This window comes from Plecotus auritus (genome assembly GCF_963455305.1).
Source record: "Plecotus auritus genome assembly, chromosome: 4".
In the NCBI taxonomy this organism is placed as follows: domain Eukaryota; kingdom Metazoa; phylum Chordata; class Mammalia; order Chiroptera; family Vespertilionidae; genus Plecotus; species Plecotus auritus.
Window position 1 is genome coordinate 3,647,873 of NC_137775.1, and position 27,021 is coordinate 3,674,893.

Sequence of the window (27,021 nt, forward strand, 5' to 3'; positions counted from 1 at the left end):
AGGCCGGTCCCCGGCCCGCCTGGCCCCGGTGAGGAACCGCTGCACCCACACGCTCAGCTTTGCCCTTGGCCGGCTTCCAGCTCACGGTGGCAGCCGGGGGCGGCGGGGCGGGAGGGGACAAGGACGGCACCTGCCTGGGTAGCCAGGGACCAGGCCCCTGGCGTGGGAGGTGTGGCCGCTGCCTGCATGCCTGAGCACAGTCTCTCTCTCCCTCTCTCTCTCTCACACACACACACACACACTCTCTGAGGCAACACTGCCCTCCACTGCTTGGCACCAGTACTGCAAGGCCGTGGCCCTGGGCGTCCTGGGTCCTCCGCTGGGTCCCGTGTGGCCCACACCCTGTCCGCCCAGTTAGACCAGGTGGTGGTTTTTTGTTTTTTGGGTTTTTTAATTGATTTCAGAGAGGAAGGAAAAGGGAAAGGAGAGAAGCATCAATGACGAGAGGGAATCATTGATCGGCTGCCTCCTGCACACCCCCTACTGGGGGTCGAGCCTGCAACCCAGGCGTGTGCCCTTGACCGGAATCGAACCCAGGACCCTTCAGTCCGCAGGCCGACGCTCTACCCACTGAGCCACACCAGCCAGGGCCCAGGTGGTGGTTTTGCTTTGCGTTTCCTGCTCCTCTGTCGGCTCCTGCTGCCCCGATGATGCCCTGGTCACCTGAGTTGGGGGCCCTGGGCCCCGCTCGGTGAGAACAAGAGGGAAGTAGCAGTGATGGTCCCAGTCTCTTGTCACAACTTCCTGTGTCCTCCTCAGCCCGTCCCCTCAGGTTAGAAACCCCATTATTTTCCTGCCATGCGCCAGCCCTCCCCCAAACCCCTGCCCCTCGTCTCCGCGGGGCCGGGAGGGCCGAGCAGGGGCTCTGGGCCGCTCGGCCGTGTGCAGGGTCAGGCTGGGCACTGACCGGAGGGAGAGACACAGCCGGTTGAACGTGGCTCTGTCCACACGGCCTCGCTCTTTGGCCTGGCCCCCAGGTCTCCCCTGCACCCCGTGCAGCCCCCAGCTGCTCAGGGATTAGGGTCAGGTGGTGGCTGTGGACAGCGAGGGCTCTGGTGTGACCCGCCCCGGGCCATTCAAAGTCCCGCTCTCGTTAGACTCTCGGCCACGTTTCGAGGCTCCGCAGTTCAGTTCCTTAAGAACCCCGGGGTCTTCGTCTCGTGCCAGCCACCTGCCCTCCTGGGGAGAGGCCCTGGGGGCTGTGCTGCCACCACTCAGCACGCCGGGCGGCGAGTCCGCTTCCATGGCGTCCTCTTACGGCTGCCACGGTGCGGGGGTGGTGAGGCGTGCGCCCAGCGGACATGCTCTGCACTCGTCCGACCTCCGTGAGCTCCCGGTTTCCCTCGCTCGGCCTCCTGTGCCTTTCTGGTTCTGACACGGGACCCGCGGTCCGCGTAGCGCTGTGGCCAGGACAGGAGGGCGCGGACAGGAGCCCGAGGCCCGCGCCCAGATAACCCGCTCGCGCTCCGATCGCTGTCTGCCCGTGTGTGTGTCTGCCAAACGGAACGGGGCTCACGCTCTATACTGCTCTGTGTTTGTTTTATTTTTTATAGTTTCAGCTGTATATGACTGTACACTCAATTTCAGAAACAATGAAAACCCCACCCTGTTGGGCGTCCTGAACGGAAAGAAATACCATGCAGACATGTATGTCAGGTAAGATGGCCACGCCCCCTCCGGGAAAGGCCACGCCCCCCGCAGGAGAGACCACGCCCACCCTAAGTGAGCAGATCACAGTGATGGCAGCCCTGCTTCCCGGGACTTGCCTGGTGCCCCGGGTCTGCAGCCTGTGCTGGACCAAGCGCGTCCCCACGTGCACTCACATGACGCCCTCACGGGACACCCCACTGTCCACTGTCAATACTCGGGCGAGGGCTCCCCTCCTGGTCCTCTCTCGCCAGCTCCTGGCCCTGGAGCTCAGGCCGGACAAAAAAGCATCAGTATTCACAGCCGTTTTGAGACGTGTGTGGAGGGCTGTTTGGTGCACTCCTTCTTGGAGGATATATCTACTACGCACACATACACAGACACGTGTCCACTACGCACACATACACAGACACGTGTCCACTACGCACACATACACAGACACGTGTCCACTACGCACACATACACAGACACGTGTCCACTACGCACACATACACAGACACGTGTCCACTACGCGCACATACACAGACACGTGTCCACTACGCACACATACACAGACATGTGTCCACTACGCACACATACACAGACACGTGCACATGCCGTGGCGTCTCCCGTGTGTGCGTGGCCCAGGCTGGAGCGGTTTTATTGAAAACACGCCCCAGGGTGTCAGACACACCAGTTCAGTCGCCTTTGGGCAGCTTCCAGAAGGGGTCCGGCCCCGTCACCTGCCACGTTGCCAGAATTAGCGGAGACAACGGAAAGACAACCGTGTGATTCACGCATTGAGGCCCCACATGGTGACCCCGCGGGGCGGGGCTCGGCGACTGGGTGTTAGCGGTAGATTGTCTGACTGAGAAGGTCTGAACGCCACAGCTGGACACCAGCCAAGTACTGTAGAACATGGTTATCGTGTAAAGGCCGCACCATTCTGTTACACAGTCCAGGAGCTCAGAGCTTCAGTCCCCCTGCCCCCCGCCCCCCCCACTGGCTGCAGGAAAAGCTCAAACTTTCCTGGTGGACCCACAGCCTCAGTTAAACCGTTTCCTATCTCGGAGCAACTCTGGTTCCCCCTTAAATAGGGACGAAGCGTCACCATTACTGCTGTTTCCTTTGTAAACCCTGCAGGGGACCGCCCACCTCATCACCCAGTGGTAAGGCCTAGAAGGGGGGTGAGCAGCCCCCCCAGAGGAGGCCTCCCAGTGGTGAGGTGAGGTCTGTCCCCCGAGTCCTTCAGCGCCTGCACTCGGGCCAGCAGGACCCAGGGATGGGGGAGCCCCGCTGTCAGGATGCATCTCGGAGCCGAGCGCACGAGGAAGGGGGACAGCCCCCTTCGCACCTTGCCCTCTGGGAAGGCCCTCGTGTGGTGGACACTGCCCTCCTTGCTGCAGGCCCCTTAGTTAGAAATAACGGAGCACATCCGCACTGCACCCAGCCCCTGCCAGCGCCAGCCGGGGCCTCCTGAGCCCCAGCTGGGGTACCCTGGTTTCTCCCGGGAGCATTAGTTCCCCCAGACTCCCGTCCCTGTGTCGGCGGAGTCCTCGCAGAGTCTGCCATCTCTCCCCGAGGCCCTGCTGGTGGCCTCACGCCGTTCCCTGCGGACAGCGTAGTCAGCCAGCTGCTGTGTGTCCTGGGCGGTCTCCTGTGGAAACGGGGGCAGTGTGCCCTCGGCGGAGGGAGGACGGAGAGGCCCCGTCCCCTGGTCATGCTCACGTGGCCGTGACTGCCTTCCGGCCCGTGTGTCCCCAGAATGGATGTGGATCCCCTGCCCATTTTCCAGCAGCTGAGGGACCCCTTCACAGCCTCGGCTCCTGTGTGGGAGCCAGATACTCCCCGTCACTCTGCGGTCATGCCAGGCACCTGGCCCAGCTCTGCCCTCTGCCTTGCAGGCGGATCCCCCTGGAGCAAGTCCCGGAGGACGAGGACCAGTGCTCGGCCTGGCTGCACAGGCTGTACCAGGAGAAGGTCAGTGCCGCGGGGTCCAGCCCCCGTTTCTAGTGCTGTGGGTGCACGGGGGTGCTCGGAGGGTGCACTGTGGGCGCATGGGGGCCCCCTAGGAATTGGTGGTGAGCTTTGCCAGTGGATGAGGTCTCGGACCCCAGCTGTGAACGACCCTGGAGCTGGCCCTCGGCTTAGCAGCAGGGACAGAGCACCGCAGAGTATTTCTTCAAGAGCATCACAGAAAGACGCAGCCATGTCCTGGGTGTGGTGGACAGGAAAGGACGTGCTGGCCCCGAGGGCCCTTGTCTGTTTCCCTGGGGGCATGGTGTCCCGTTAGCAGTGCACACGATCTCGGGGTGCCCGGGCCCACAGTCTGGTCTCCCCGCACCGCCGTGTAAGCAGGAAGCACACGGCTCCCTGTGGCCGGTGTGATCTCTGCAGGGCCCCCCATTGTGCTCCAGCTCCCAGGGCCCCCACTTCCTCCTTCCTTCCACTGCTTTCTTCCTTCGAGCACAGGGCAGAGGGAGTCTGATCATTCTTGTCCAAACTGCTCCGACTCACGGAAGGTGAAGAGCCCAGCTTCTACCTGGTGAGGAAGGCAAATATTTATTTTACAGCGTAAATCCATTGGTTTGTTGTCAAACAAGTTTTTGGGGTTATTTTTAATATTTTTTTTATTGATTTCAGAAAAGAAGGGAGGGGGAGAGAGAGAAACATTCTATATAATAAAAGCCTAATATGCAAATTGACCAAATGATGGAACAACCAGTTGCTATGATAGGCACTGACCACCAGGGGGCAGATGCTCAACACAGGAGCTGCCCACAGGCCCCGACCAGTGGTGGCAGAGGGTGGAGCCAGTGAGCGGGTGGCACCAGGCCAGCCAAGGAGGGTGCCAGCAGGGCCCTCCCACCCCCGATCACCCCACTGGTTGCCCCACAGATCGGCCCTGATCGCCGGCCAGGCCTAGGGACCCTAACCATGCATGAATTTTGTGCACCAGGCCTCTAGTCAATGAGGAGAATCATGGATCAGCTGCCTCCTGCACGCCCCACACTGGGGATCGAGCCAGCAACCCGGGCATGTGCTCTGACCAGAATTGAACCGTAACCTCCTGGTTCATAGATGGCTGCTCAGCCACTGAGCCACACTGGCTGGGTGAGGAAGGCATTTTTATGACCAAGTCTCACCACCCAGCAAACACTTAGTTCTGATCCATCGTACACTTTCAGCCCAAACCAGCTCCCTCTCTAGAATCGAATGGATTTGGTGTCCTTCCCCTATGAATACAGGCCGCCTGGTGCTTGCTGCCTTTCCTCCCGGTTCCTTGTGAGAAGACAATTGCATGGACTATCGGGGCCTCTGCCCCGGAGAATGACAATTGCCACCCTAGTTGGAGCATGTTTTAGGGTTTGGGTCCAAGTTGCGCCACCAGGTTAAGCAGAGACACTTGTAGCTCAGGTTTAGAATGAACATCCCAACCATCTCTCTGCGTCAAGTAGCTTCCGTGTTCTCCAAGGGCGTGATTTTCCCAGGATGCCTTTCAAACGCCAGTCCCAGGACTTGCCCTGTTGGTCTCTTCTCCGGGTGGGGTCTGGGCATCCCTGTCTCCCAGCATGGAACCTGGGGCACCTGGGCCTCGAGCTCAGGTTCCTCTGGGGAGGCCTGAGGTGTGACTTGGAATCGCATTTGCAGGGTGGCTGCTTCAGACCCAGAGAGGGTGAGGACCGGGTTTCCAACACGGCGCCAAGGCCCCGCAGGAACGTGGCGGCCATGCTTTCCCTCTGGTTCCCACAGGGCGGTGTTTTCCTTGTGCTCTTGGCCTGTTGAACCCGTCAGGTGGCAGAGAAAATGTCACTCTTAGAAAAGTGTGCTCAGAAAAGGCCTAGGAAATGAATCCATTTGTAAAGAGCCACCAAAACAATCCACAGCAGATGCAGCCCCAACATCATCAGGGCAAAGGAGCGAGTTCTCCAGCGCACACCTGTGCTCAGGCAGGAGCTGGTTCTCCATCAGCCCACGTAATTGAGGCACAATCTTCTGAGATGATAACAACTCAAGGTTTAGCCCAGGCCCCAACCCTAACCCTAAACCGAACCATAATCCTAACCATAACCATAACACTAGACCTAAACCTAACCATAACCGTAACCATAACACTAGACCTAAACCATAACCATAACACTGGCCCTGGCCCTAGCCCTAGCCCTAGCCCCAACCCTAACCCTAAACCGAACCATAACCCTAACCATAACCATAACACTAGACCTAAACCTAACCATAACCATAACACTGGCCCTGGCCCTAGACCTAGCCCTAACCCGAACCCTAACCCTAAACCTAACCATAACCCTAACCATAACCATAACACTAGCCCTAAACCTAACCATAACCATAACACTGGCCCTAGCCCTAATCCTAGCCCTAACCCTAACCCTAACCTTAACCCTGGCCCTAACCTTAATCATAGCCCTAATGTTAACCCTAGTCCTAACTCTAACCCTAGCCCTACCAGGGGTCCTCAAACTACTGTCCGCGGGCCACATGCGGCCCGCCGAGGACATTTATCCGGCCCGCCGGGTGCCGCTGCCTGTCCTGCTTAGCAGCCGACTCGTCCCGGGCCCACAGTGCACATAGGAATTTGTTCATAGTTTTTTTTTAAAACTATAGTCCGGCCCTCCAACGGTCTGAGGGACAGGGAACTGGCCCCTGTTTAAAAAGTTTGAGGACCCCTGCAATCTTAACCCTAGCCCTAACCCTAACACTAGCCCTAGCCCTAACCCTAACCCTAGCCCTAACCCTAGTCCTAACCCTAAGTCCTAACCCTAACCCTAACCTGCACATTCTCTCCTTTGTCACCTGAGATGAGTGACTGATCAGCATGAAAGGGCTGTTGGGTCAAGAACTGAAGTTTTGTTCGACAACCGAGACATTTTCCCGTGAATCACGTGGTTGAGAACCTAATTTTTCGGGAAGGGAGACATTCCAGATGGAGGTTTGACTGTACTGGTTGGCATTTGGGACTCCTGCCGGCTGTGGGGTGTGGGCTCTGAGAAGCTGTTCACACCCCCACGTGATCCTTAGGGACCACAGCCGTTCCCAGGCCAGCACCTGGAGACCTGTAAGCCGAGACCCCCTGGGGACGGACAAGGGCTCTGTGGAGCGACATCAGGGTGGTCTCCTCACCAGTTCCTCACCGGGCAGGTCGTGGAGGTCACCCCCAAACCTCCGACTCTAGTGCAAGGTTATGGTGCCTTAAGCCCGTCCTGCTCGTGGTTTCTGTGCATCGAGGTCAACACGCCTTCGGAATAACGGCCTGAGAGCACGTGATCTTGTTAACTATCCGGTCACCCACCCCCGCCTGCCGCCTCCGCCTCCAGGTCGTCCTCCTGCTCCCCCTGCGTCCAAGCGCGCTGAGCGCCCACGGCCATCCTCGGGCGCTTCCCGTCTGCGGGGCTCTTGCTTCCAGGCACGTCCTCCGGCTCAGACACATTTTTATAAAAGTTCTCTGCGGGTCTGGCGTTCTTAGCGGCACACCTTTCCCCAGAGCCATCCCGCTCCCACTTCTCCTCTCTGACCAGGTGCTTCCTGGGATTGGAAACGAGCCGCTAATGGTGAAAATCACAAAGTGGCTGAAAGCAGGGAGGGTGCAGAGCGGGGGCTGGGTCAGAGGCTTATCAGCAACCGGAAATCACGGCTCACGGGGTGGAGGCTGGTGGCCAGGAGTCCGAGCTCAGGGTGCCGTCGGCCATCGTCTGACTCCGGTCCTGGCCCTCGTCCTCAGAGGGAGGGGGGGGCTCTCAGGGGTCTCCTTCATAAGGGCGCTAACCCCAATCTTAAGGGCTGCACCCCCGAAGGCCCCATCTCCTAAGACCGTCACCTCAGGGGTTAGGCTTCAGCTTCTGAGATCTAGGGGGACAGTCAGCCCTTGGTACCCCTCCGCCTCGTTACCAGGCTCCTGGTGGCCCCAACCTGAGCTGAGGGAAATCACCCATGTTTTGGCGGGGAGGTGGCATGAGGGCCCTTAGCACAGCCAGGTGCCATCTCCCGGGCCTCCCACACGTGTCACTTCCCTGTAAGGTCTGTCTAGGTGGCCAGCTCTGCGGGGGAGGGGCACTCAGCACAGGAGCCCGTTGTCCTATAACTGCTTGATTAGTTGATTTCCCAGAGAACTCCCCACTGCCCACAGCTGCTCTTGGGGAGGAGGAAGGCGAAGAGGCAGGTCTGGGCCGGGCTGGGAAGGAGCGGAGGGAGGTCCTGATCTCCCGGGGAGCGGGCAGTTCTTCTTCCAAAATGACTCCGAGTGGTCAAAAAAGCACATTACCCCTGCTGCTGCACCCGATTGGGAAAGGAGAGAGTTCAATACACTTCAGCCATCTCTGTCTCGAGTCGTTAAAGGAAAAAATCCAGGCCCTGCAGGCCATGGAAGCGTCTCCCAGAAGCCTCGGCTCTTAGAGAACCGGGACTTCCAGGGCAGGCGGGCGCCGACGGGCACCCACAGTGCCAGCCCCGGGGCCCTGAGGACACTTGAACTATTGCGGGTCTGAAGGAATATGGATAATTAAGAGATGGGAAACCCCGTGGTTGTGTGGCGCTGAGCCGAGAGGTTGTCTCTGGCCCTCGCTCTCCCGGGGCTGGGAGCACCCTGGACGGCGGCGTCCGGAGCCCAGTCCTGCTCTCAGCGGTGGCTCTGGGTGCACTGCTCCCTCACCTGCAGACACAGCCCCTGGGTGCACCATCGCACCGGCTGGGCCTGCTGTCCACAGGAGCTTCCGCCGGGCCTGCTCCGTGCAACACGCACACGGGGACATTTGGAAACGGACACGCGGAATTCCTGGCACTGGCCCCAGGTGGGCCGTCGGTGGAATCTGCTCAAGTCCCGCAGGAGCCTGTGGGGCTTTTTGGCCGTCGGGAGTCACAAGATCACTTGAGGCCGAGGGAGGGAGGCCCAGCAGCAAAGCCGCGGTGCCGGCCTGGGCACCGTCCTCACGCTGGGCCTCCTCGGAGTCTCTTCGCCCGCGCCCGCATGTGAACCGCAAGCAGGGAGGCGAGGCGCAGCGGGCGTCGTGGGTCAGGGCTGCGGGCTCCCTCCCGGGGCAGGACACAGGTCTGCACCCCACCCTCTTCCGGGGGTCACTGAGGGCCGGTTCTCCTTCCCCACCAACCTGTGAGGGTGGCATTGCTGCCCCGAGGCCTGGGCCTCAGGCTGGTCACCTGCCCAGGTCGGGTGGCAGCAGGGAGCAGAGCAGGACGGACGTGGGCCGGCCCGGACTCAGGGACGAGCTCCAGGTGTCACTGTGGGAAGGGACAGCCCGTTAGGTGCCTGCAGGAGCCCCCTGTGGGGCGCTGCTGACCCCAGCCCGCTGCGTCCACGGGCCCTGGGAAGCGGCCTCGGGGCCTGCGGGAGCGGAGGTGTAAGGAGTGCACTCAGCGCCCTCTCTGTCCCCAGGACGCCTTCCAGGAGGAGTACTACCAGACGGGCACCTTCCCCGAGACGCCCATGGTGCCCCCGAGGCGGCCCTGGACGCTGCTCAACTGGCTCTTCTGGGCCTCGCTGCTGCTCTACCCCTTCTTCCGCTTCCTCGTCAGCATGGTCAGCAGCGGGTCCTCCCTGACGCTGGCCGGCTTCGTCCTCGTCTTCTTTGTGGGTGAGTGGCTGGCGGTGCAGGCCGAGTGGGGACAGCTCAGCGGGTGTGGGGGGCAGGCCGCCAGGGAAAACGCGACTCCAGGCCCATCCCCTGAGTCCCCGCCCCTGCGTGCAGGCCGCCTCTGGGCGGGACAGCCTGGTCCCAGCTCCCAGCTCCCTGCTCCCTTGTTACACGGCCAGTCCTGCAGCTTTGGGTGGAGGCGGGGACTCTAATACTTGCCCCCAGGCAGTGGGGACATGCGGGCACTGTGTGTGTGAGCTCCCGTTCTCCAGGCTCCAGTATGAGCCTTACTAAGCTTCCCTGAAGGGTGCCCCCAAGTCACACCGAGTCACCAGACTCCTGTGCCTTCTGTAAGCCACGTGCAGCGGGCAAGGCTTGCCGTTCTGATCTCACGGGCAGGGGCTCAGACCCGGGGCCAACACAGCCCGCGCTCCCCGGGAACTAGGCAGAGAGGATGGACGGCGCCCAGCCCAGTCAGCTCTGTTGGAGTCGCTGCAGCCTCCTCACACCCTGCCCTTCCCCTGCAGCTTCCATGGGGGTCCGATGGATGATCGGCGTGACGGAGATCGACAAAGGCTCTGCCTACGGCAACATGGACAGCAAGCAGAAACAGAAGGACTGACTCAGGACACGCTCCATCCAGAGCGGACCTTGGGGAGCGGGTGGGCGCTGTCTGTCCTCCCCGGTGCGACCCAGCGAGGGCGCTGGGTGAGTCCCTGCAGGGAGGCAGGGCCTTTGTTCTCCACGCCGCTGGATGGGGCGGAAGACGTGCTTCGATCTGTCCTTCCCCGTGTGCTGTAGTGGGTTCCGGTTCGCTTTCCCTGTGTGTGGGTGCGTGCGAGCGTGCGTGCGTGAGGAAGAACGTGAGGTGAGGGTGCGAGGCTGCCTGCCAGCCCTGTCCGGTGATCGGGCCGCGGTGTCCGGCGCAGGGGGAGGGCAGGGATGGGGAGCGGCGGGAGTCCCTTTCATCCTTTGGTGCTGTTTTCTGTAACCCTGATTGCCAGGTAGAGCGAAGGCGCTGTAGGTGAGACGATTAAATTATGCCTCCAAAAAAGCATTCAAGTGTTTGGCTCCTCTGTGGTGCTTACACAGACCCCGCCATCCTGCCATGCGGTTAGGCAGACACAAGGTCCAACCGTTTCTCAGCTCGGGTCAGCCCCGCGGACACCCAGTGAGGCAGAGACCAGCACACAGTGTGACTGCGATGGGAGAGCAATGCAGCCTGGGGGCGGGGAGTTTCAGGCACTTCCTCTGGTGACGTCATTCAAAACACCAGCCACCCGAGACCGGCAGGCACCCGCCTGGGAGCACGGAGTGGGCATGATGGAGCTCGGAGCAGGAGCTGCCACCTGGGGGCTAGCCTGTCACCTAGTTGACGTCTGTGGAGAGCAGACACCTGTCTGTAAGGTCAGTCATGCTGGAATAGCTCCTGACTGCTGGATGCTCTAAACAAATGCACGCAAAACCTTGTGAAAGTAGCTACTGATGTTTAAAAATTAAAAAAACAAACACACATCAGTGTGTTTCAGAAAAACAGGGACTTGGACGTAAAATCCTGTGACAACTGTCCAGCCACATCCAGCAGCGGGTGATGTGATGGACACAGAAAGGGCCGGCAGCCCTGGCTGCTCCTGGTCGAGGGGAACAGGGTCTGGCTGGTCCCCAAGAAAAACGGACTGCGGGGTGCAGGGGGTCCCAACGCACTCGGAGGGTCAGAGAGAGGTCAGAGGGCACTCCCCGCGCCCAGCAAGAGGTTAGCCCCGCTTCTCCGAGGCACCGGGCGCAGCCTGCTGGCGGTAAGATGGTCTCAGACCCGCTGCCCTCTCCGCCCCTGGCGGTGCACGGCCCGTCCCTGCGCCGAGGGCTCGGAGCCGCAGGACCCCCGCCCGTGCCCACCGCGCCCAGGGCGCACTCGCTCCGAGGCGGACGAGCTACAAAAGAGAAGGCAGCTGCGCTTTCCTAAAATAAACCATTTATTGAAAAAAGAGCCTTTTTCTTCCATTTCGTTCATCAGCCTTTTGCTGACAAACCTGCGGCTTGCCGCTGCTGCCAGGGCAGGTTCACAGTCAGTGCACTCGACAGACGGAGAGCAAGGCCAGGACCGGGGACACGACCGGCTCTGAGCCAGGGCGGTCAGAGCTCTACAGACGTCCCGGGTCCGTCCCCGAAGAACGGTGACGAGGCGACGGTCCGTGTACAGTAGAAATGGCACTTAACATGTAGCTTCTTTACCTCGCGGACACTCACTCAGGCCCGTGCCAAGCGAACACGCAGGAGAGCGGAAGTGGCGCGGCCCCGTGCGGCCCGGCTGAGGCGGGAGAGGCCCGCACTCCCCAGCACAGTCTTCATGTAAATGTTACACAGCAGTGACGGGTCCGAGTGCACACCAGCCCCGGGGGCTCCGCGTCATTCCTCATCGGTGCAAACCTGCAGGAGAGCAAGAGAGCTGAGCCCACTGCGCTCCAAGAGACCACAGGCAGCCGCGTCCTGTGCCCCGCGGTGCCCGGCGGGGGGGGGGGGGGGGGGGCGGGGGGCGGGGCCTCCGGGGCGCAGGGACCGGAGTGCTGTCATTGCTCCAGGACTGACCACTGACCGCTCCTAAGGGCGCGTTCACAGCAGCAGGTCAGCCGGGCTGTCCCACACGTTTCAGTGAAGCAGCACGTTCTTTAGTTACAAACCCAAAGCAGGTCCGCCTCCGCCTCCTCAGCCTCGCTCACCCCGAGGGGGAGGGCACCGGGCACCTCCGGCTCCTCAGCCTCGCTCACCCCGAGGGGGAGGGCACCTCCGGCTCCTCAGCCTCGCTCACCCCGAGGGGGAGGGCACCGGGCACCTCCGGCTCCCCAGCCTCGCTCACCCCGAGGAGGAGGGCACCTCCGGCTCCTCAGCCTCGCTCACCCCGAGGAGGAGGGCACCGGGCACCTCCGGCTCCTCAGCCTCGCTCACCCCGAGGGGGAGGGCACCGGGGCACCTCCGGCTCCTCAGCCTCGCTCACCCCGAGGAGGAGGGCACCGGGCACCTCCCTCTGCATCAGGAGCTCCCTGGCGGGCAGGCCTCCCAGGTCTCCTCCTGGTTCCCTCCCTCCCTCAGCCTCGCCCTGCACCACGTGTCTCCCCATTCTCTCAGGTGCCAGCCCCATACCCAGGCCCAGCTGAACCCCCAAGCAGGTGCTCCCACACCTCAAACCCCATCTCCCAGAGCAGCCATCCCCTCCCTGACCCCCCTCCGCAGCAGCCTCTGAGCGCCCTGGTGAATTCCTGCCCGGGACCCAGCCTGCAGCCCAGAGCCTCCCTGCTCCTCCCCTGCGCTCCTGTCACAGCCAGGGGGCGTTCAGGGCCGTCTGAGCTCCAACATCGCTGGTAACCCCTGACCTCCCCCCGAGCTCTACCAGCAGCGTCCTGACCAGCCTCCCGCCTCACTGTTCAGCAGGTCACCCTAGTGACAAACTGGAACTCCTCCTCGGCCCGGCCCGGCCCGGCCCCGCCACATCCTGTGCTGTCAGCACCACCACCTCCCCCCCGCAGTTCCTGGCAGCTCTTCCCTCCCAGCAGTGTGCCTGCCGCTCTCCCACTCCGTCTCCACCCCCACCCCATTCCTGAGGTGCCCAGGGTGAGCGAGGTTAAGGAGCCAGAGGGCCTGGCCAAACCTTCCCAAGCAGCTCACACCTCATGCTGGAGAGGGACGCCGGGATCACCTGACCCTACAGCAGGGCCACACCTTGACCACAGCGCCGTGGTCCGAGGCACTCAGCTCTCGGCTCCTCAGGGAGGCCCGTCTGCTAGCTGACCCCAGGCAGACCCCTCCCAGCAGGGAACAGTCACCAGCCCCGCACTAACGCCCTGCAGTCCAAGGGCACCTCTACCACCACCCAAATGATCAAGCAGGAGAACCACAGGGAACATCCCCACAGAAGCCATACACAGAATTCCCAGGCGGATCTAAACGTCCCTTCCATTTCAGATGTAGACACTTCCTGTGGAAGAGGCAGCGGCAGGCGGAACGGGAGGCCCCGGGGGGAGCCCGCGGCAGGCGCACCTTGACGAAGGAGTGGTCGAGGAGCTGGCTGGCCGTCCAGCGCAGGCGCGGCTCGCTCTCCAGGCAGTGGGAGAGGAAGTCCTTGCCCTCCAGGCTCAGGCGCTCTGGGACCGGGGGCTTGTGCCCCATGCCCACTTTATACATAATCTGAAAGTTGTGTTCGTACTCATGCCACGGCCTCTGGAAAGAGGAAAGAAATCAGGTTTAGTACTACATGGTCACAAAAAAAGGCAAATTCTCCATCTTTCTTTAGGCATCTCCTCCAGAAAGTGTGAACAGACCTTAACAGCGGAGAGCTCAATTTTGAACACGAAATGTACGTTAATAAACACTACTTTTATAATTACTCAAAGGGTGCATATACATTTTGGGGGGACACCCTATGTATGTCAGGAGCTGGCAAACTTACTTAAGGGGTCTAATATTTAATAATAAATATTTTAGCTTTTGGCCCCATGGTCGCTGTCACTGTTCAATTTTCCCAGCGCAGCAGGGCAGCAGCCTCAGACCACATGTATGTGCGGGGTGGCCATGGCCCAGTAAAACGGCTTGCACAGCAGGGCGGGCACAGTCTCCTCCCCCTGTGGATGTCAAACCAGCATCATCGAGATGCCATCACCACGCGAGTAAAGAAAGCAATACATAAGGTGAGATGAAAATGCCAACCAACCAAAACTCAACAGTTACCATCAGGGACGTTGTGAATATGCTGCCTTGCTGAATGATGAGCATCAAGTTCTATTACTGCAAAGCTTATTTTATTATGATCACAGGAAAAAGGAGACTCGGGGGAAACCATTCAGTCTGTTATGTCATCCTTCTTTGTGTGCCACTGTTGACTGTGACATGTGAGAACTCCCTCTTTCTCGGATGTGTGGCTGGACAAGTAACAGGTATCATGGCCATATTTCTTTCCTTTTTTTAAAAGTGATTTCAGAGAGGAAGGGAGAGGGAGAGAGACAGAATCACTGTTGAGAGAGAAATATCAACCAGCTGTCTCCTGCACATCCCCTACTGGGAATCGGGCCCACAACTCGGGCACGTGCCCTGACCGGGAATCAAACTGGTGACCTCCTGGTTCATGGAACAATGCACAATCCACAGTGCTCAATCCCTGAGCACACTGGCCAGGGATGGCCATCTTTCTGGGTTAAGATGACAAAAATAACATTAGCAAATACTCAGTAAGCATTTTGTGTGGTCTTTCCCAGCACCTGCAAAGTATAGCTGTATATCGATTTAATTTCCTATTAATAACACTTAAGAGGTCTCTAACTTCTTTGTTTTCCAAATAATGCCACACACACACATCTTCATACATTTGTGTAATTGCTCATTAATGTATCTTCCCGAGAAGATCCATTTCAGACACAGTACCACACAGGAGTCCCACTGCCCTAGCAACCCTGGCGCTGACCTGTCCGCCCCTCCTGCGCCCACACCCCGGCAACCACTGGTCCCTTCCTGCCTGGTGGTGTGCGGCCTTCGCAGCGGCCGCCTGCACCAGCAATCCGCCATGGAGGCTCCTCACTGCTCCCAGCGCGGCGGTGCGTGTTTTACCGCTGCCTAACATCCCGCAGCACAATCCCCAGTGTTTGTCCACTTCCCTGCTGACGGGGCCTTGGCTGCTTCTGAGCCTGGGCGGTTATGAATAAAGTTGATTTACGTGCCAGTTTTGTGTGGACATGAGTTTTCCACTTCATGTTTCTTTCTGTATCTGCTTACTTCTCCACGTCTAATTCGGGCTTTATGTTTTCATTCACTTTTAAGAGTTCTCTAAGTGACAGATCTTACATTTGATCCCTAGTCGTCACTTGTCTTAACCTCACTCTGCTTTGGAAAAGCAGTGTTTCTAATGGAAGTCAAACAAGGTGCCCCTCCCTGCAGTTTCCCCTCCAGGCGGGCTCTGCTCACCTTGCCAGTCACCATCTCTATGACAACACACCCGAGGCTCCAGATGTCGGCCGCACGCCCGTGACCTTCTCCCTTCGCACGAGTGATGACTTCAGGAGCCATGTACGCTGTGAAGGTCACAGATGTAATGGTAGGAATTGGCTTATCAACACAGCACCATGCAGCAGAGCCCGGCAAGCTCACATTCCACACGGAAAAAACCACAGTATGTGGAGGGGGAACTTTCCCCAATTCCATACTAGAAACAGGGAAACTTGAGTAGGTACTTCAAATCAATTTCTTGAACGGACGTTTTTAGGGGACAAATTAACTTCTGAAAGAGTTTTTGAATGTACACATTTTCAGATAAATTGTATTCACAATGAAAATATAAAATATAACCTGCAAAGGAGGATGTAGAAGTTTGTGATACCAAATGACCAAAACAAGTAATTACCATTTAAACGTAGTGTTGTTTTACCCAGAACGTTTTTAATGCACCCAATGTGAAAGGGCGGAAGGCCTCTCCCCCTGCTTGACCTCCCAGGGCACCGTGACTTCTCAGTCTGGCAGTGCTTTCAGGAGGCTGGGGGCCTGCGGGCGTGGTCCCTGGCAGGTTAGAATGACCTGCCGCCCAGGTCAATGCCGACAAGAGGCGCAGGGAAGGCCCGGTGACCACGCGCCAGGGAGGGAGGAGTCTGTGCAAAGACGAGCAGCGGGCCCACCTGCGGTCCCCAGCGTGCTGTTCACTTCCCCAGGCATGGTCTGGGCGTTGTTTTTAAGCTTCACCGAGCACCCGAAGTCTCCGAGCTTGATCAGTCCCGAGGAGGTAAGGAAGATATTGGCACCTAAGGAAGGACAATTTTAAAGCTGACATGGTTACCTAGACGACAACCTAAGTGATGGAAGAGTTCATGGAACTATGAACAAAATGCCAGCCTAGAAGGATTTTACGCTTTACTCACAAACATCAACACAAAGCAGAGCAATTTTAACCTGAGTGCAGATTCCGGGGACCAATACTTTCCGAGCTGAAATACGTGCGCAGATCCCACCACCGACCCCAGAGCTACTTGGAGACGTTACTGAGGACACGGCCCGAGGGGGCAGCCTGAAAGTGAGGGGTGCGCCATAGCAGCTCCTGGAACGAACGGGTCCACGTGCAGACGCGCTGCACCCACACTGTCCTCGTGGCCTAGCACGGCCACCACCGTGCGGCTCCTGGCCTGTGACGGAGAAGGCCACCTGGAACTGTCTCCCCACTGGCCACTCCTCCAGGGCCGCCGTGCCTTTGCTACAAGGTAACACTGCTCCAATCGAGCCCGCGGCTGCTCTCCCGGCCCGGGCCGCCTTGGGAAAGCACCGCAGCCACTTGGGTTAGACGAGCAGCCGTGCGAGGAGCTGCGGTCTCCGCCAACACTCGTGGCCTGGGTGCTCCCCGTGCAGGTGACCCCGTGGGGGGCCCCGTGCCGACGCGGCCATTCCGGAGCTGGTCCACATGGCACATGGCCATGGCCAATGACATGAAGGTTCCACTCCATGACCGTGGACAGAGGCTGAGTATGGTATTTATGGCACAACTGGAAATGGGTAATGCTGGGACCTGGCAAAGAGCCAGGTGGAGGCCGGGAGGCCGGCAATGAGACTGCATGTGCAGAGAGCAGGGAGAGCGGCACCCGGAGTGTGGGGGCCTCACCCCATGCCAGGTCTGGTGCCAGTGGGGAGTCAGCCAGCTCCGGAGTGAGCGTGTTCAGACTGGCCTCCGACTATGCGGCAGAAGGGGATCCTCAGTCAGGGGCCAAGCAGAGACAGCAGTGATCTGCTGCTTTATTACCCCAGACGCCCAGCCCACAGGTCAGGGCCACGATGTGCAAGGCTCATGCCCTGAGGCAGACGCCTGGCTGCTCCCTGGGCCCGGGGAACGCTATACCCACCAGTGCGAGCCGCCAGCCCTCACAGCGCTCCATGGACGAAGCTGGGCCGAGCCGCCCGCGTCAGCAAGCAGCCACACGTGGGGCTGCTCACCACGACCGGCTCAGCATTTCTGCCGCACGGTCACTCTGCACTCTGACGTTCCAATACCAAGACACAGGCCCTCCCATGGAGAGGAGGCTCTGATGTGAGCGTCCAGTGAGGGCCCGGGCCAGCAGGGCGTCTACAGGGCACAGTTCACCCCGGAACAGACCTGACTCCAGACAGAGCGGCTTACCACTCAGAGCGCACCCGCTCCCGCAGCCTCAGCCCTGGCTCTGCTCCGGGGAAGGCGGGGAGGGCCCGGTCCGGCGCTGGGGTTTACCTTTGATGTCGCGGTGCACTATGCCATGCTCATGCAGCACGTTGATCGCCACAGTGATCTGCTTGGAGTACAGCCGGATGACGTGCTCCTGGAGGCCCAGCCTGGACACCTCCTCCAGCGTGCCCTCGTCGCAGTACTCCATGAAGATGTACATCTCCTCCTGCGGCAACGAACGCAGCGCGTGGGCACGCACACAAGTGCAGATCAGACGGCGCCACAGGCATCTCTAACGGATTGTCCACTTGTCGTCCTGGCCCTGACCTCGTCCCCGACAGCAGTGCCTGCCGCCTGTCTGGAATCGCACAGCCCTTTGGGAGAAGCGCACCTCCAAGTCACAGGGGATGCATGTCCATGTCCTCAAAACGAAGCCGCCATGTAATCTCAGACAGGGGCCAGCAGGGCTGCCCGATCCTACATTAGTAAGTACTGAAACGGATCCTCTTCAGATAGGAATCTAAGTGTGAAACATTAAAAATCACCGACATCCAACTTCCCTGGAAACTCCTAGTCCACCAACATGCTCCATTCCTCTCCCTCAGTGTTGTTTCCAAACAGGAAAACCACACCGAGGCTTTACCTCCTCTCATTTCACACGGCTCCTGAACACACACACAAGACAAAGCGCACCGCCTAACGGTGTCCCCGGTGCCGCAGCCGGGAGGAGAGGAAGGAGCGGGAGGCCTTTCAGGAGAACCTGCACTGGTGGGACGGCGCTCAGCGGTTGCTACTGCCGGGTGGACTACAGCTACAACTTACACTGGAGGAAGAACTGCTCTCGTGTCCGAGAGAAGGCAGGCCGGTAACGCCTGAGACTTCCTGGTAACTAGGAAAGCGACTGCAATGAGGAGGCCTGTGATGTGGCCAGGCCCCCAGCCCCCCGCTTGCACGCCGAGACTGAAGCCGCCTACCCTGTGCAGCTCCACTCCAAAGTAGCGCACCAGGTTGGGGTGCTTGATGCCCTCGAATATCTTCAACTCGTCGGCCGTTTCCTTGATCGTCTTATGGTCGTTAGGCTGAAACCGGATCTGGGAGAGGCAAGCTGCCGATTACCGGGGTGCGGTCGCAAAGGAGCACAGGTAACTTTAAGCACGGGGCTGCAGACACGCTCTGTCCAGACCCCGGGACCAGGCGGTGTCTGTGCCTTCGCTTTCTTTCCGAGGTTGTGTCCCCAGTGAATTAAGCGCGCCCATTTCAGAACATCTGGGGAGGTGACGGCTAATGGGACCATTTCACAATGGCAAACTGCACTCACAAAACCCTGACGAGTCAGTGAGCAATCCCCGGAGTCAGGTTCCGGGCGAGATGCAAAGCTAAGGTAGATTCGGCCCTTCGAGGCTGGCACCGGGAGGCTGGAAGGAGGCCGTAAGCACAGTGGGAGGTGCAGCAGGCAGGACGCCCAGCCTCTCCTGCCACTGCCCCCACTTCGGAGCGAGGAGGCGCCTCCTCCTCGGTGACAACAGCCTTGGTTTCCCTGACGGCCCATCCTCAGGTTTCCCGTTCGTCCCCCTGACCCCCAGCTGAGAAAATGCTGTCATTTCTGAAGTTGATCACAAATGTTATCTTCTCCCCGAAGACCCTGTGAGATGCGGTATCCCCTCCTCCGAGCTTTCACCACACGCCCCCGTCCCTGCGGGCACGGCCCAGCCGTAGGGGGAGACCCGCTGTGCTCCTGCTCCCTCCCTGGGCCCCGACCTCCTTCGCTCTCACGTCGCCGCCTCCGTGCTCTGCCCCGCGGCCCCATAGTGCAAACGCTAAAGGCAGCTGCAGACTCAGCGCCCTGTGAAGCCAGCGCTGCACACGAACCTCAGCCACACACGCTTCTGCACCACATCTCCACCCAGAGGCGTCGCACAGCAGGCCGAGGGCAGACACTCACCTCCTTCATGGCCATCAGCTCGCCCGTGTCGACGCTGATGCAGGTGTAGACCTTCCCGTACTGCCCTTCTCCTGTGAAGGAACACAAGGGCAGCTCTCGGTCACCACGCCAGGCCGTGTTCACGCATGCCCACGGGGACTCCCCCTTCCCAAATGGGAGCTGTATTTACAGCCCCGAATTGAGCCACTGACGCGACGACTGCAAAGCCCCCGAGAGCTGTGACCGTCCCTAATAGGTGAGGTCCTGGCCAGCTCTTCACGTCTTCCCTGTAGGTATCTGTAGACAGCCTGGAACTGACTTTGGCAAATCCCGCAGAGGCCTGAAGGTGAGCGCCACGCGTCCTGGTGCACGGCCCTGCAGGAGGCCTGGCCGCGAGGGTGGGGGTCAGGCTTCCTGAGGCTGAGTCCTAGACCACAGCTGCGCCTGCCTCTTCACACCCAGATGCTCGGCAGGTAAATGCACGTAAGCGGGGGAGGACCTGAGGACCAGGCAGGCTCCTTCTCTCCCACCCTCTCCCCCCACTTCTTCCCCAAGAAACGAATCGGGCCGTGTTTCAGAAAAGGCGGTCCTGTCTCTACTCGTACCCAGCTTCTCTTCAATCTTGTGCGTGTGGGGTAAGAGAGAGCACACAGACTACAACAAATGGGCACAGGTATGCCATTCCCCACTGGCAACTTCTGGAGTACCAGCAAACCAGCCACTTAATGAGGCACTTACCGTCTCTCTAAAGCTCACTGTGTACTGCTCTCAGGACACACTTTACACACGAAGGGAGTGAAACCCCGAGCCCTCTGCCAAAGACAGGCCGCGCACCCGCAGCATGTGTGACAAAGGGCCGCGACACGCGTCTTACCCTGAAGAAGTGCGGCCCCTGCTATTGCTAATGGAGCGAGCGTGTCATGTCTTTAGTTCCCTTACCAATTTTGTTTCCTCTTTGCCACTTGAAGGTCACCTTCCTCAGGCCAACATGCATGACGTTATCATACGATTTGGGGGTGTCACACACTTGACCGATGATGCTCTTCCTCCTCATCTCTCGGTACCTCTTTTCCTCAAACAGCCGCACTGACTTCTGGATGGCTTCCATGGGCCCGTGTTTAGAAGCGGTGTCTGCGGGAGAAACGCCCACTCAGAGTCAAAGTCACGATCCCCAAGTCAATCTCCAGCAAATCATCAGAAAATCAGAGCGATGTGCACTGGCACTCCTCACACACGGCTCCGCAGGTCACGCACGGCCCATCTTGGTCTGACAGCCCCGAGCACACACCCACTACACCCACGCACACGAGATACAGCCTGTCAAGACAAGCCACCGCCCGAAGCTGGTGGTTAGACTACTGCCGTGACCATCTCCTGCCTCCGTCTCTCTTCTCTAATCCACGCTTGTTGGCCGCAACTATCTTACTAAAAAATAAAATCCGATCATGGGACCTTCCCACGTGGACTTACTTCCCGGGTCACCACAAATATTTGCAAAGACCTCTGACAGCCTCCAGTCCTGCACAATGCGGACCCGGGCCTCTTCCCCAGCTCACTGTCCGGCCACAGCCTGAGCCACACTACAGACCCCCAGGGAGCACCAGCTGCTTCTCCCCAGGCCCCTGCTCACGCTTTCCTGTCTGTCCTCCACCCCAGGGCCTGGGAGCCCTCTCGGATGAGGAGGGGGTCCCTCCCTCCTTTGGGAGAGGCAGAGGGAGAGCTCTGCGACCAGAGGCCAGGAATAGGGTAGGGCCCGCCTCCACGTGCTTGGGGTCTCACAGAGGGCAACCCACTGGGCTCCTCTACACGTCAAATTCCCGACCCGTGAACTGCAGGGAACGATCCTAATGAAATCACGTGTGGAAAGCACTAGGCCCCCTGCCTGGAATTCAGGAAAACGTGTTAAGCTCTGGCTCCTGTGACTCTCTCTTTTCCCATCAGGCCCCACACCTCTGTTTCTGCAATGTATTTATCACAGCTTACAGCGAGACGTCGCTTTCGCACACGTGGCATCTAAAACAGCAGCTCCCTAAGCATCGGCACTTTTACCCCCGGCTGTTTTTTCACTGACTTTACTTCCCACCAGCGGGCGGCACCCACAACCCGGAAAGCACTGCTCTCTGCTCATCTCCTGGCAGCATCTCCCATGCCGCTGCTCACTCGCTAGGAGGCTGGGCTGTGGCAGAAAGAGAGGGCCCTGAGGACTGGGGTGACGAGGGTTCATCTGAGGTGAGAAATCCCCAAGTATTTACAGTCTTCAATTACAGTGCCCAACACCGTCATTTCTTAAAATCCCGGGCCCAGGCCCTTGATCTCCAGGCACTGAACGGGCTCTCCCAGCTGCGGCAGGGGCTCCGCTGTCAGACAGTGCTGAGAAAGGCCTTTTTTTTTTTTTACAGTAAAACATTTCTCAGTATTTCTCAGTCTTGAATATGTCAGCGTGAACAGAAACTCTCCCAAGACTTTCCAAGTTCACTTGACGGCCAAGTATTTGTTTTGAAAATCCTCACAAAGACCTGGGAACTGGGACCTACTGCAGCCCCTGTAGGGGAGCCACTGCACAGACCTCTGCCCTGCCGCCCGCTCCCGCCACGTCTCCCGCCACGTCTCCCGCCACGCCCTCTACACGCACCCAACCTGCCCAGGCCTGTCGATGTTGCACCACAGTTGCTTCTTGTTTCCATTCCTTTTCTAAATCCCACCTTAGTCCTTATAATACACTGCATCACTGAGATTATTCTCACCAATCTCCCTCTCCTCCCCAGTTCAGGTGACCCTCCCTCCGCGTCTTCCTTCTCCCACCTTCCCACTCCCCCTTCACACAAGCGGTTCCAGAAGCTTCAGGGGCGGCCACCACCGCTGGGTCAGGCCGAGCCCACACGACCTGACCTCGCCTCGCCCCTTCAATTTCACCTCCACTGACATCTACGTCCCCAGCCACTCCGTGGGCCTCCCGGTGCGTCTCTCCTTTTGTCCTTCTCCGCCGGCTTGGTGCAGACCGGCCTTGCCTCCAAGGGCAGCTCGAGCCTCCAGGAACCCTCCTGGCTGCTCTGGCCATGGGTGGTGGACAACTATTCTCTGACCAGTCACCCAATTTCTTTTTTAAAAAAATATATTTTATTGATTTTTTACAGAGAGGAAGGGAGAGGGAGAGAGAGTTAGAAACATCGGTGAGAGAGAAACATTGATCAGCTGCCTCCTGCACGCCCCCCACTGGGGATGTGCCCGCAACCAAGGTACATGCCCTTGACCGGAATCGAACCTGGGACCCTTCAGTCTGCAGGCCGACGCTCTATCCACCGAGCCAAACCGGTCAGGGCCAGTCACCCAATTTCAAAGGGGTGCTGTGTGGGAAGAGGACTGGCAGGGACTCCGAGCAGTGTGTTCTGGTCCCTGCCACTTACCACCTTGGCCTCTCGAAAGCTCTGATCACTTATGGAAAGCGAGCAGGTCCACTCTGCCTGCTGCTCACAGCATGACAACGACTACGTGAAAGCACTCTGTGGGCCATCAAGTGACAGAGCAGTGATGTTTCTGCTACTTATTCTTTTGGTGAATACGGACTGATTACCACTTTGTAAGGTCAAAGTTTTCTCTCAACTTCTTAGCCTAAAAAGTGAACAGTTATTCATTTTATAAACACTTATTATATTCTCACGATGTACGGAGAATTATGCTAAGGGCCCACCCAAGGACAGATAAAATTAACAGGCCCAGTGCTTACAGAACACAAAATGATAAAACGTGTTCCTATCCAAAGGAGCTGATAAGTTAGTGTAATAAACAGAAAATGGCCCTAGCAGGTTTGGCTCAGTGGGGAGAGTATCAGCCTGAGGACTGAAGGGTCCTGGGTTCTATTCCAGTCAAGGGCACATGCCCGGGCTGCAGGCTCGATCCCTAGTAAGGGGCATTCGGGAAGCAGCTAGTCGATGATACTTCTCATCGTGATATTTCGCTCTCTCTCCTCTCCCTTCCTCTCTGAAATCAATCAATCAATATATATGTGTATATATAGTAGTATACTAGAGGCCCGGTGCACGACATTTGTGCCCTGGGGGGCGGAGTGTGTGTGTGGGGGGTGTCCCTCAGCCTGGCCTGCAACCTCTCGCAGTCCGGGACCCCTCGGGGGATGTCTGCCTGCTGGCCTGCAGGGAGCGGGCCTAAGCCGGCAGGTGGACATCCCCTGAGGGGTCCTTAGCGCTGCTGCGGAGGCAGGAGAGGCTCCCGCCACGGCTGCTGCTCTTGCCAGCCATGAGCCCGGCTTCTGGCTGAGCGGCGCTCCCCTGTGGGAGCACACTGACCACCAGGGGGCACCTCCTGCGTTTAGTGTCTGCCTCCTGCTGGTCAGTGCGCATCATAGCGACCAGTCTTTCTGCCGTTCGGTCAATTTGCATATTAGCGTTTTATTAGATAGGATTAAAAAAAAAAGAAGAAACAGGAAATGGGTGCAAAAGCACAGGCAGAAGGTGAGTCAGCTGCAGACAGAGATCCCAAATACCAACACGCAGGCCGAATGACCGGAAGCTAAAGCGCCGTCTCTGAAACCGCTCCCTGCACAGAAACGTGGTAAGTTCGACATTCTTCCTTTACCTTTAGTCTGGCTGATCAGCGTCCGAAGTTCCCAACTTCTTCGGGTCGACCCACTCGAATCACCTTTTGGATATGCTGGTTCTGCGGAAAGTATTTTTCATACAAATGAAGACTCAGAGCAAATCCGCTTACTTAACTGAGAGCCAGGCTGAGCGGTGAGTGTGATGAGAGTCACCACCAGCCTGTCCTCTCTGCTGATTAACTAGCTTGGTGTGAGTGTGAGAAGCTGTCTCTACAATCAGTTCTAGAAAATCGCACCAAACTAAGAAGTTGTTAATGGGGTTTCAACTTCAGCTCCATGACCCTCCACAAGTCACAAGCAGCATAACACTGAGCAGGACTGGGTGACCTAGCACTGCACTGGAGCGGTCCCGCTTAGGAGCCCAGCAGCGGCCCGCGTGAGCCACCACGGGTCCTGGGCCGCCGCCTCGGTCTGCGCTGTAACAAAACTCCAGCACGTCCCCAACAAACACAGTGTCACCTCTGCACTTGTAAAGAGAATAAGAACGCTGAGCAAGTCAAGTATGAGGGATGGTGATTTTTTAAAAAGCAACAAAGAGAGACCTAGAAAATGCAAACACAGCCCAAACCGGTTTGGCTCAGTGGATAGAGCGTCGGCCTGCGGACTCAAGTGTCCCGGGTTCGATTCCGGTCAAGGGCATGTACCTTGGTTGCGGGCACATCCCCAGTGGGGAGTGTGCAGGAGGCAGCTGATCGATGTTTCTTTCTCATCGATGTTTCTAATTCTCTATCCTTCTCCCTTCCTCTCTGTAAAAAATCAATAAAATATATTAAAAAAAAAAAAGAAAAAAAAAAAGAAAATGCAAACACAGCTGAAAAGGCACCTAAATTAAAAAGCTGAGTGCTGGAGCCCGGCCGGCCTGGCTCAGTGGTTGAGCGTCAACCTATGAACCAGGAGGTCATAGTTCGATTCCCAGTCAGGGCACATGCCCGGGTTGCGGGCTTGATCCCCAGAAGGGGGTGGCAGGAGGCAGCCGCCAATCCATGGTTCTCGCTCATCACTGATGTCTCTCTCTCTCCCTCTCCCTTCCTCTCTGAAATCAATAAAAACATTAAGAAAAAAACAACTGAGTGCTGGGCCCAAGTGCTCCCATGAAGCCTGGCTCCTCCCTCCCTCCTCGGAAAAGCCACGGACACAGAAACGGGGGACGCAGACCAAGGACGAGGCTCCGCGAACGCAGGAGGCACCTCCACACTCACCGTCTCGCTCCTCGGTGGGGCTGGAGTGGCGACTCAGGGACCTGAACTGCAGCTCAGCCGCGACGGAAGCCAGCCGGTCGTTCTCAGGGACACTGGAACCCCTGTTGTAGTCGTTTTAAAAATGGAGCCATCACCTCAACGGAACTCAAAGTGACAGATCTGCGACTCTTCAGAGCAAGTGGTTCTCAGCGGAGGGTGACCTGGGTCCCTGGGGACATCCAGCCGCCAGTGGGGAGAGGACAGCACAGAGGATGCCCCAGACAGAGACCTGGCGGCCCCAAATGGGCGGCGTTGCCCTGGGGACCCTCCCCTGGAGTGCAGGAGGGAGCTGCACGTCCCTCCCTCCACAGCCAGCACAACCTCACAACCTGACTGCGTAAGACTTTTATTTACGGTAAAAACAACAAAAATAAAAACAAAACAGTCTTTACTCAAGTGCTGACATGTATGGAAAGCTCCATAACTTAAGCCCAGGGTGATAAAAACCATGAGCCAAGTCTGGCTAACATGTACAATTATCACCGAATTAGATCTGTGCACTGAACCCTTGAAGCGCTAAGGTCACTGCATGGCTGGGAAGCTTTCCAGTCGCTGACTACGGGAGCAGCGTGGAACCCGCGGGTTCTCAAGCAGGAGCCAAGCAAAAGCGCAGAAGAGCAGGAAGCTTAACAACAGAGAACGGAGTGAGGTTGCTGCTTTTCCAGAAGAAAGTTAGAAGTTAATTGTCTAGCAATCCAGAACGAATCCATCAAGAGTAAGACCCGAAATTAAGGAAGGGAGGTGTTAAGATTCTAATACAAATCACCCAAAATGGAAACGGCCTCAGTGTAGGAACAAGTGTCGTGTGTATTCAGTGGGAGCCCTCATGAAGTGTGGTAGCATTTATGCTCTTTCTCACAGACGCTGACCCGGCTTCAGCCACGTGGTCTACGGAACAGACGAGCTCTGGGCTCGGTGCTTCTGACGCCCCTGAACTCTGCGACCCAGGGCAGCACTCTGAGCCCGAAGAAAGGACGCCCCTCCTGCCACACGGCCTATCCGAGTCGTGGCACCGCTTCGTGGAAAATCAAGGGTGCTCCTGGGCCCGCTCATGACGGGCACCCGTGGGAAGTCACTCAGCACCTCGACGCTCCTGATTTCCCCGAGACAAAATGAGCCAATTCCACGTCCTCCGAGAGTTTTGCCAGGACAAAAGGCACGGAAACAGACTTAAGTGAAGTGGTATGCCGGGGACTTTTTAATAACTAGCTTAGGGGATGGCTGGAGGGCTGTAGAGTTTGACAATTTCCGTGGTGTAACAACTGGCTTGCAAAATTCCTAAAAAATTAACAATTCAGCTTTTGCAAACTGGTAAGAGCCAGTTTCAGTAAGCAGAACTCTGTAAAAATACTTTATAAGCAAGATGACTATTTCCTAAGTAAAACCAAACCGAATGGAAACATTTATGGATACTGTGGGGCAAAGTACAACTGCACTGTGGCTGCACCTCTCAGGCGGGTGTGGCTGGCACCCCTGCCAACGGGGAGGCGTGGGCATCGTCCTGCCGCCTCACAGCGCAGTCACCAACCAGGGCTGCACGGAGACCCCGGCTCGCGGGCATGTGCGTCGGTCTGCCAAGGCCACCCCACAGGTTGCAGGCAGAGGGGCCGAGGCCCACGTTAGACTGAGCACGTGCGAGGCTGGGATGCAGAGTGAACACAACCCCGGGCGACACGGCTCCGTCTGGCTTTGCTGTTCTATCTACTGTCCCGTATCCACGACTGTGAACAGGAAGTGTCACTCCTCTGCGGAAAATGGCCTGCAAGGTGGCATACAAATTTCTAACTATCGGGAATCATTCTAAGGGTGCACATAATTACAAAACGCTACTCGTAAGATGCTAAAAATCTACTAGTCAAGGCCTA

General features: G+C 58.1%; 2 protein-coding genes across 5 annotated transcripts in view; one reads left to right on the top strand and one right to left on the bottom strand.

Moving 5' to 3' along the window:
* Window positions 1–10,287, top strand: part of AGPAT4 (1-acylglycerol-3-phosphate O-acyltransferase 4) — a 65,744-nt gene extending 55,457 nt beyond the window's left edge. Inside the window, exons 6-9 of the mRNA XM_080665524.1 lie at window positions 1,554–1,656; window positions 3,531–3,606; window positions 9,032–9,230; window positions 9,758–10,287. Coding sequence (XP_080521650.1) covers window positions 1,554–1,656; window positions 3,531–3,606; window positions 9,032–9,230; window positions 9,758–9,852 — 473 coding nt within the window. The 3' untranslated portion in view covers window positions 9,853–10,287. The remainder of the gene's footprint in view (window positions 1–1,553; window positions 1,657–3,530; window positions 3,607–9,031; window positions 9,231–9,757) is intronic.
* Window positions 10,288–11,181: 894 nt separating this feature from the next.
* The window catches only part of MAP3K4 (mitogen-activated protein kinase kinase kinase 4), a 79,243-nt gene continuing 63,403 nt past the window's right edge, over window positions 11,182–27,021 (bottom strand). For all 4 annotated transcript variants that reach the window (XM_080666603.1, XM_080666601.1, XM_080666602.1 and 1 more), the window contains 10 exons: window positions 25,118–25,218; window positions 23,897–23,977; window positions 20,246–20,437; window positions 19,328–19,398; window positions 18,360–18,476; window positions 17,452–17,611; window positions 15,881–16,003; window positions 15,177–15,283; window positions 13,263–13,442; window positions 11,182–11,657 (listed from right to left, as the gene is read on the bottom strand). In XM_080666603.1, the coding sequence (XP_080522729.1) occupies window positions 11,637–11,657; window positions 13,263–13,442; window positions 15,177–15,283; window positions 15,881–16,003; window positions 17,452–17,611; window positions 18,360–18,476; window positions 19,328–19,398; window positions 20,246–20,437; window positions 23,897–23,977; window positions 25,118–25,218 (1,153 nt within the window). In that variant the 3' untranslated portion in view covers window positions 11,182–11,636. The remainder of the gene's footprint in view (window positions 11,658–13,262; window positions 13,443–15,176; window positions 15,284–15,880; window positions 16,004–17,451; window positions 17,612–18,359; window positions 18,477–19,327; window positions 19,399–20,245; window positions 20,438–23,896; window positions 23,978–25,117; window positions 25,219–27,021) is intronic.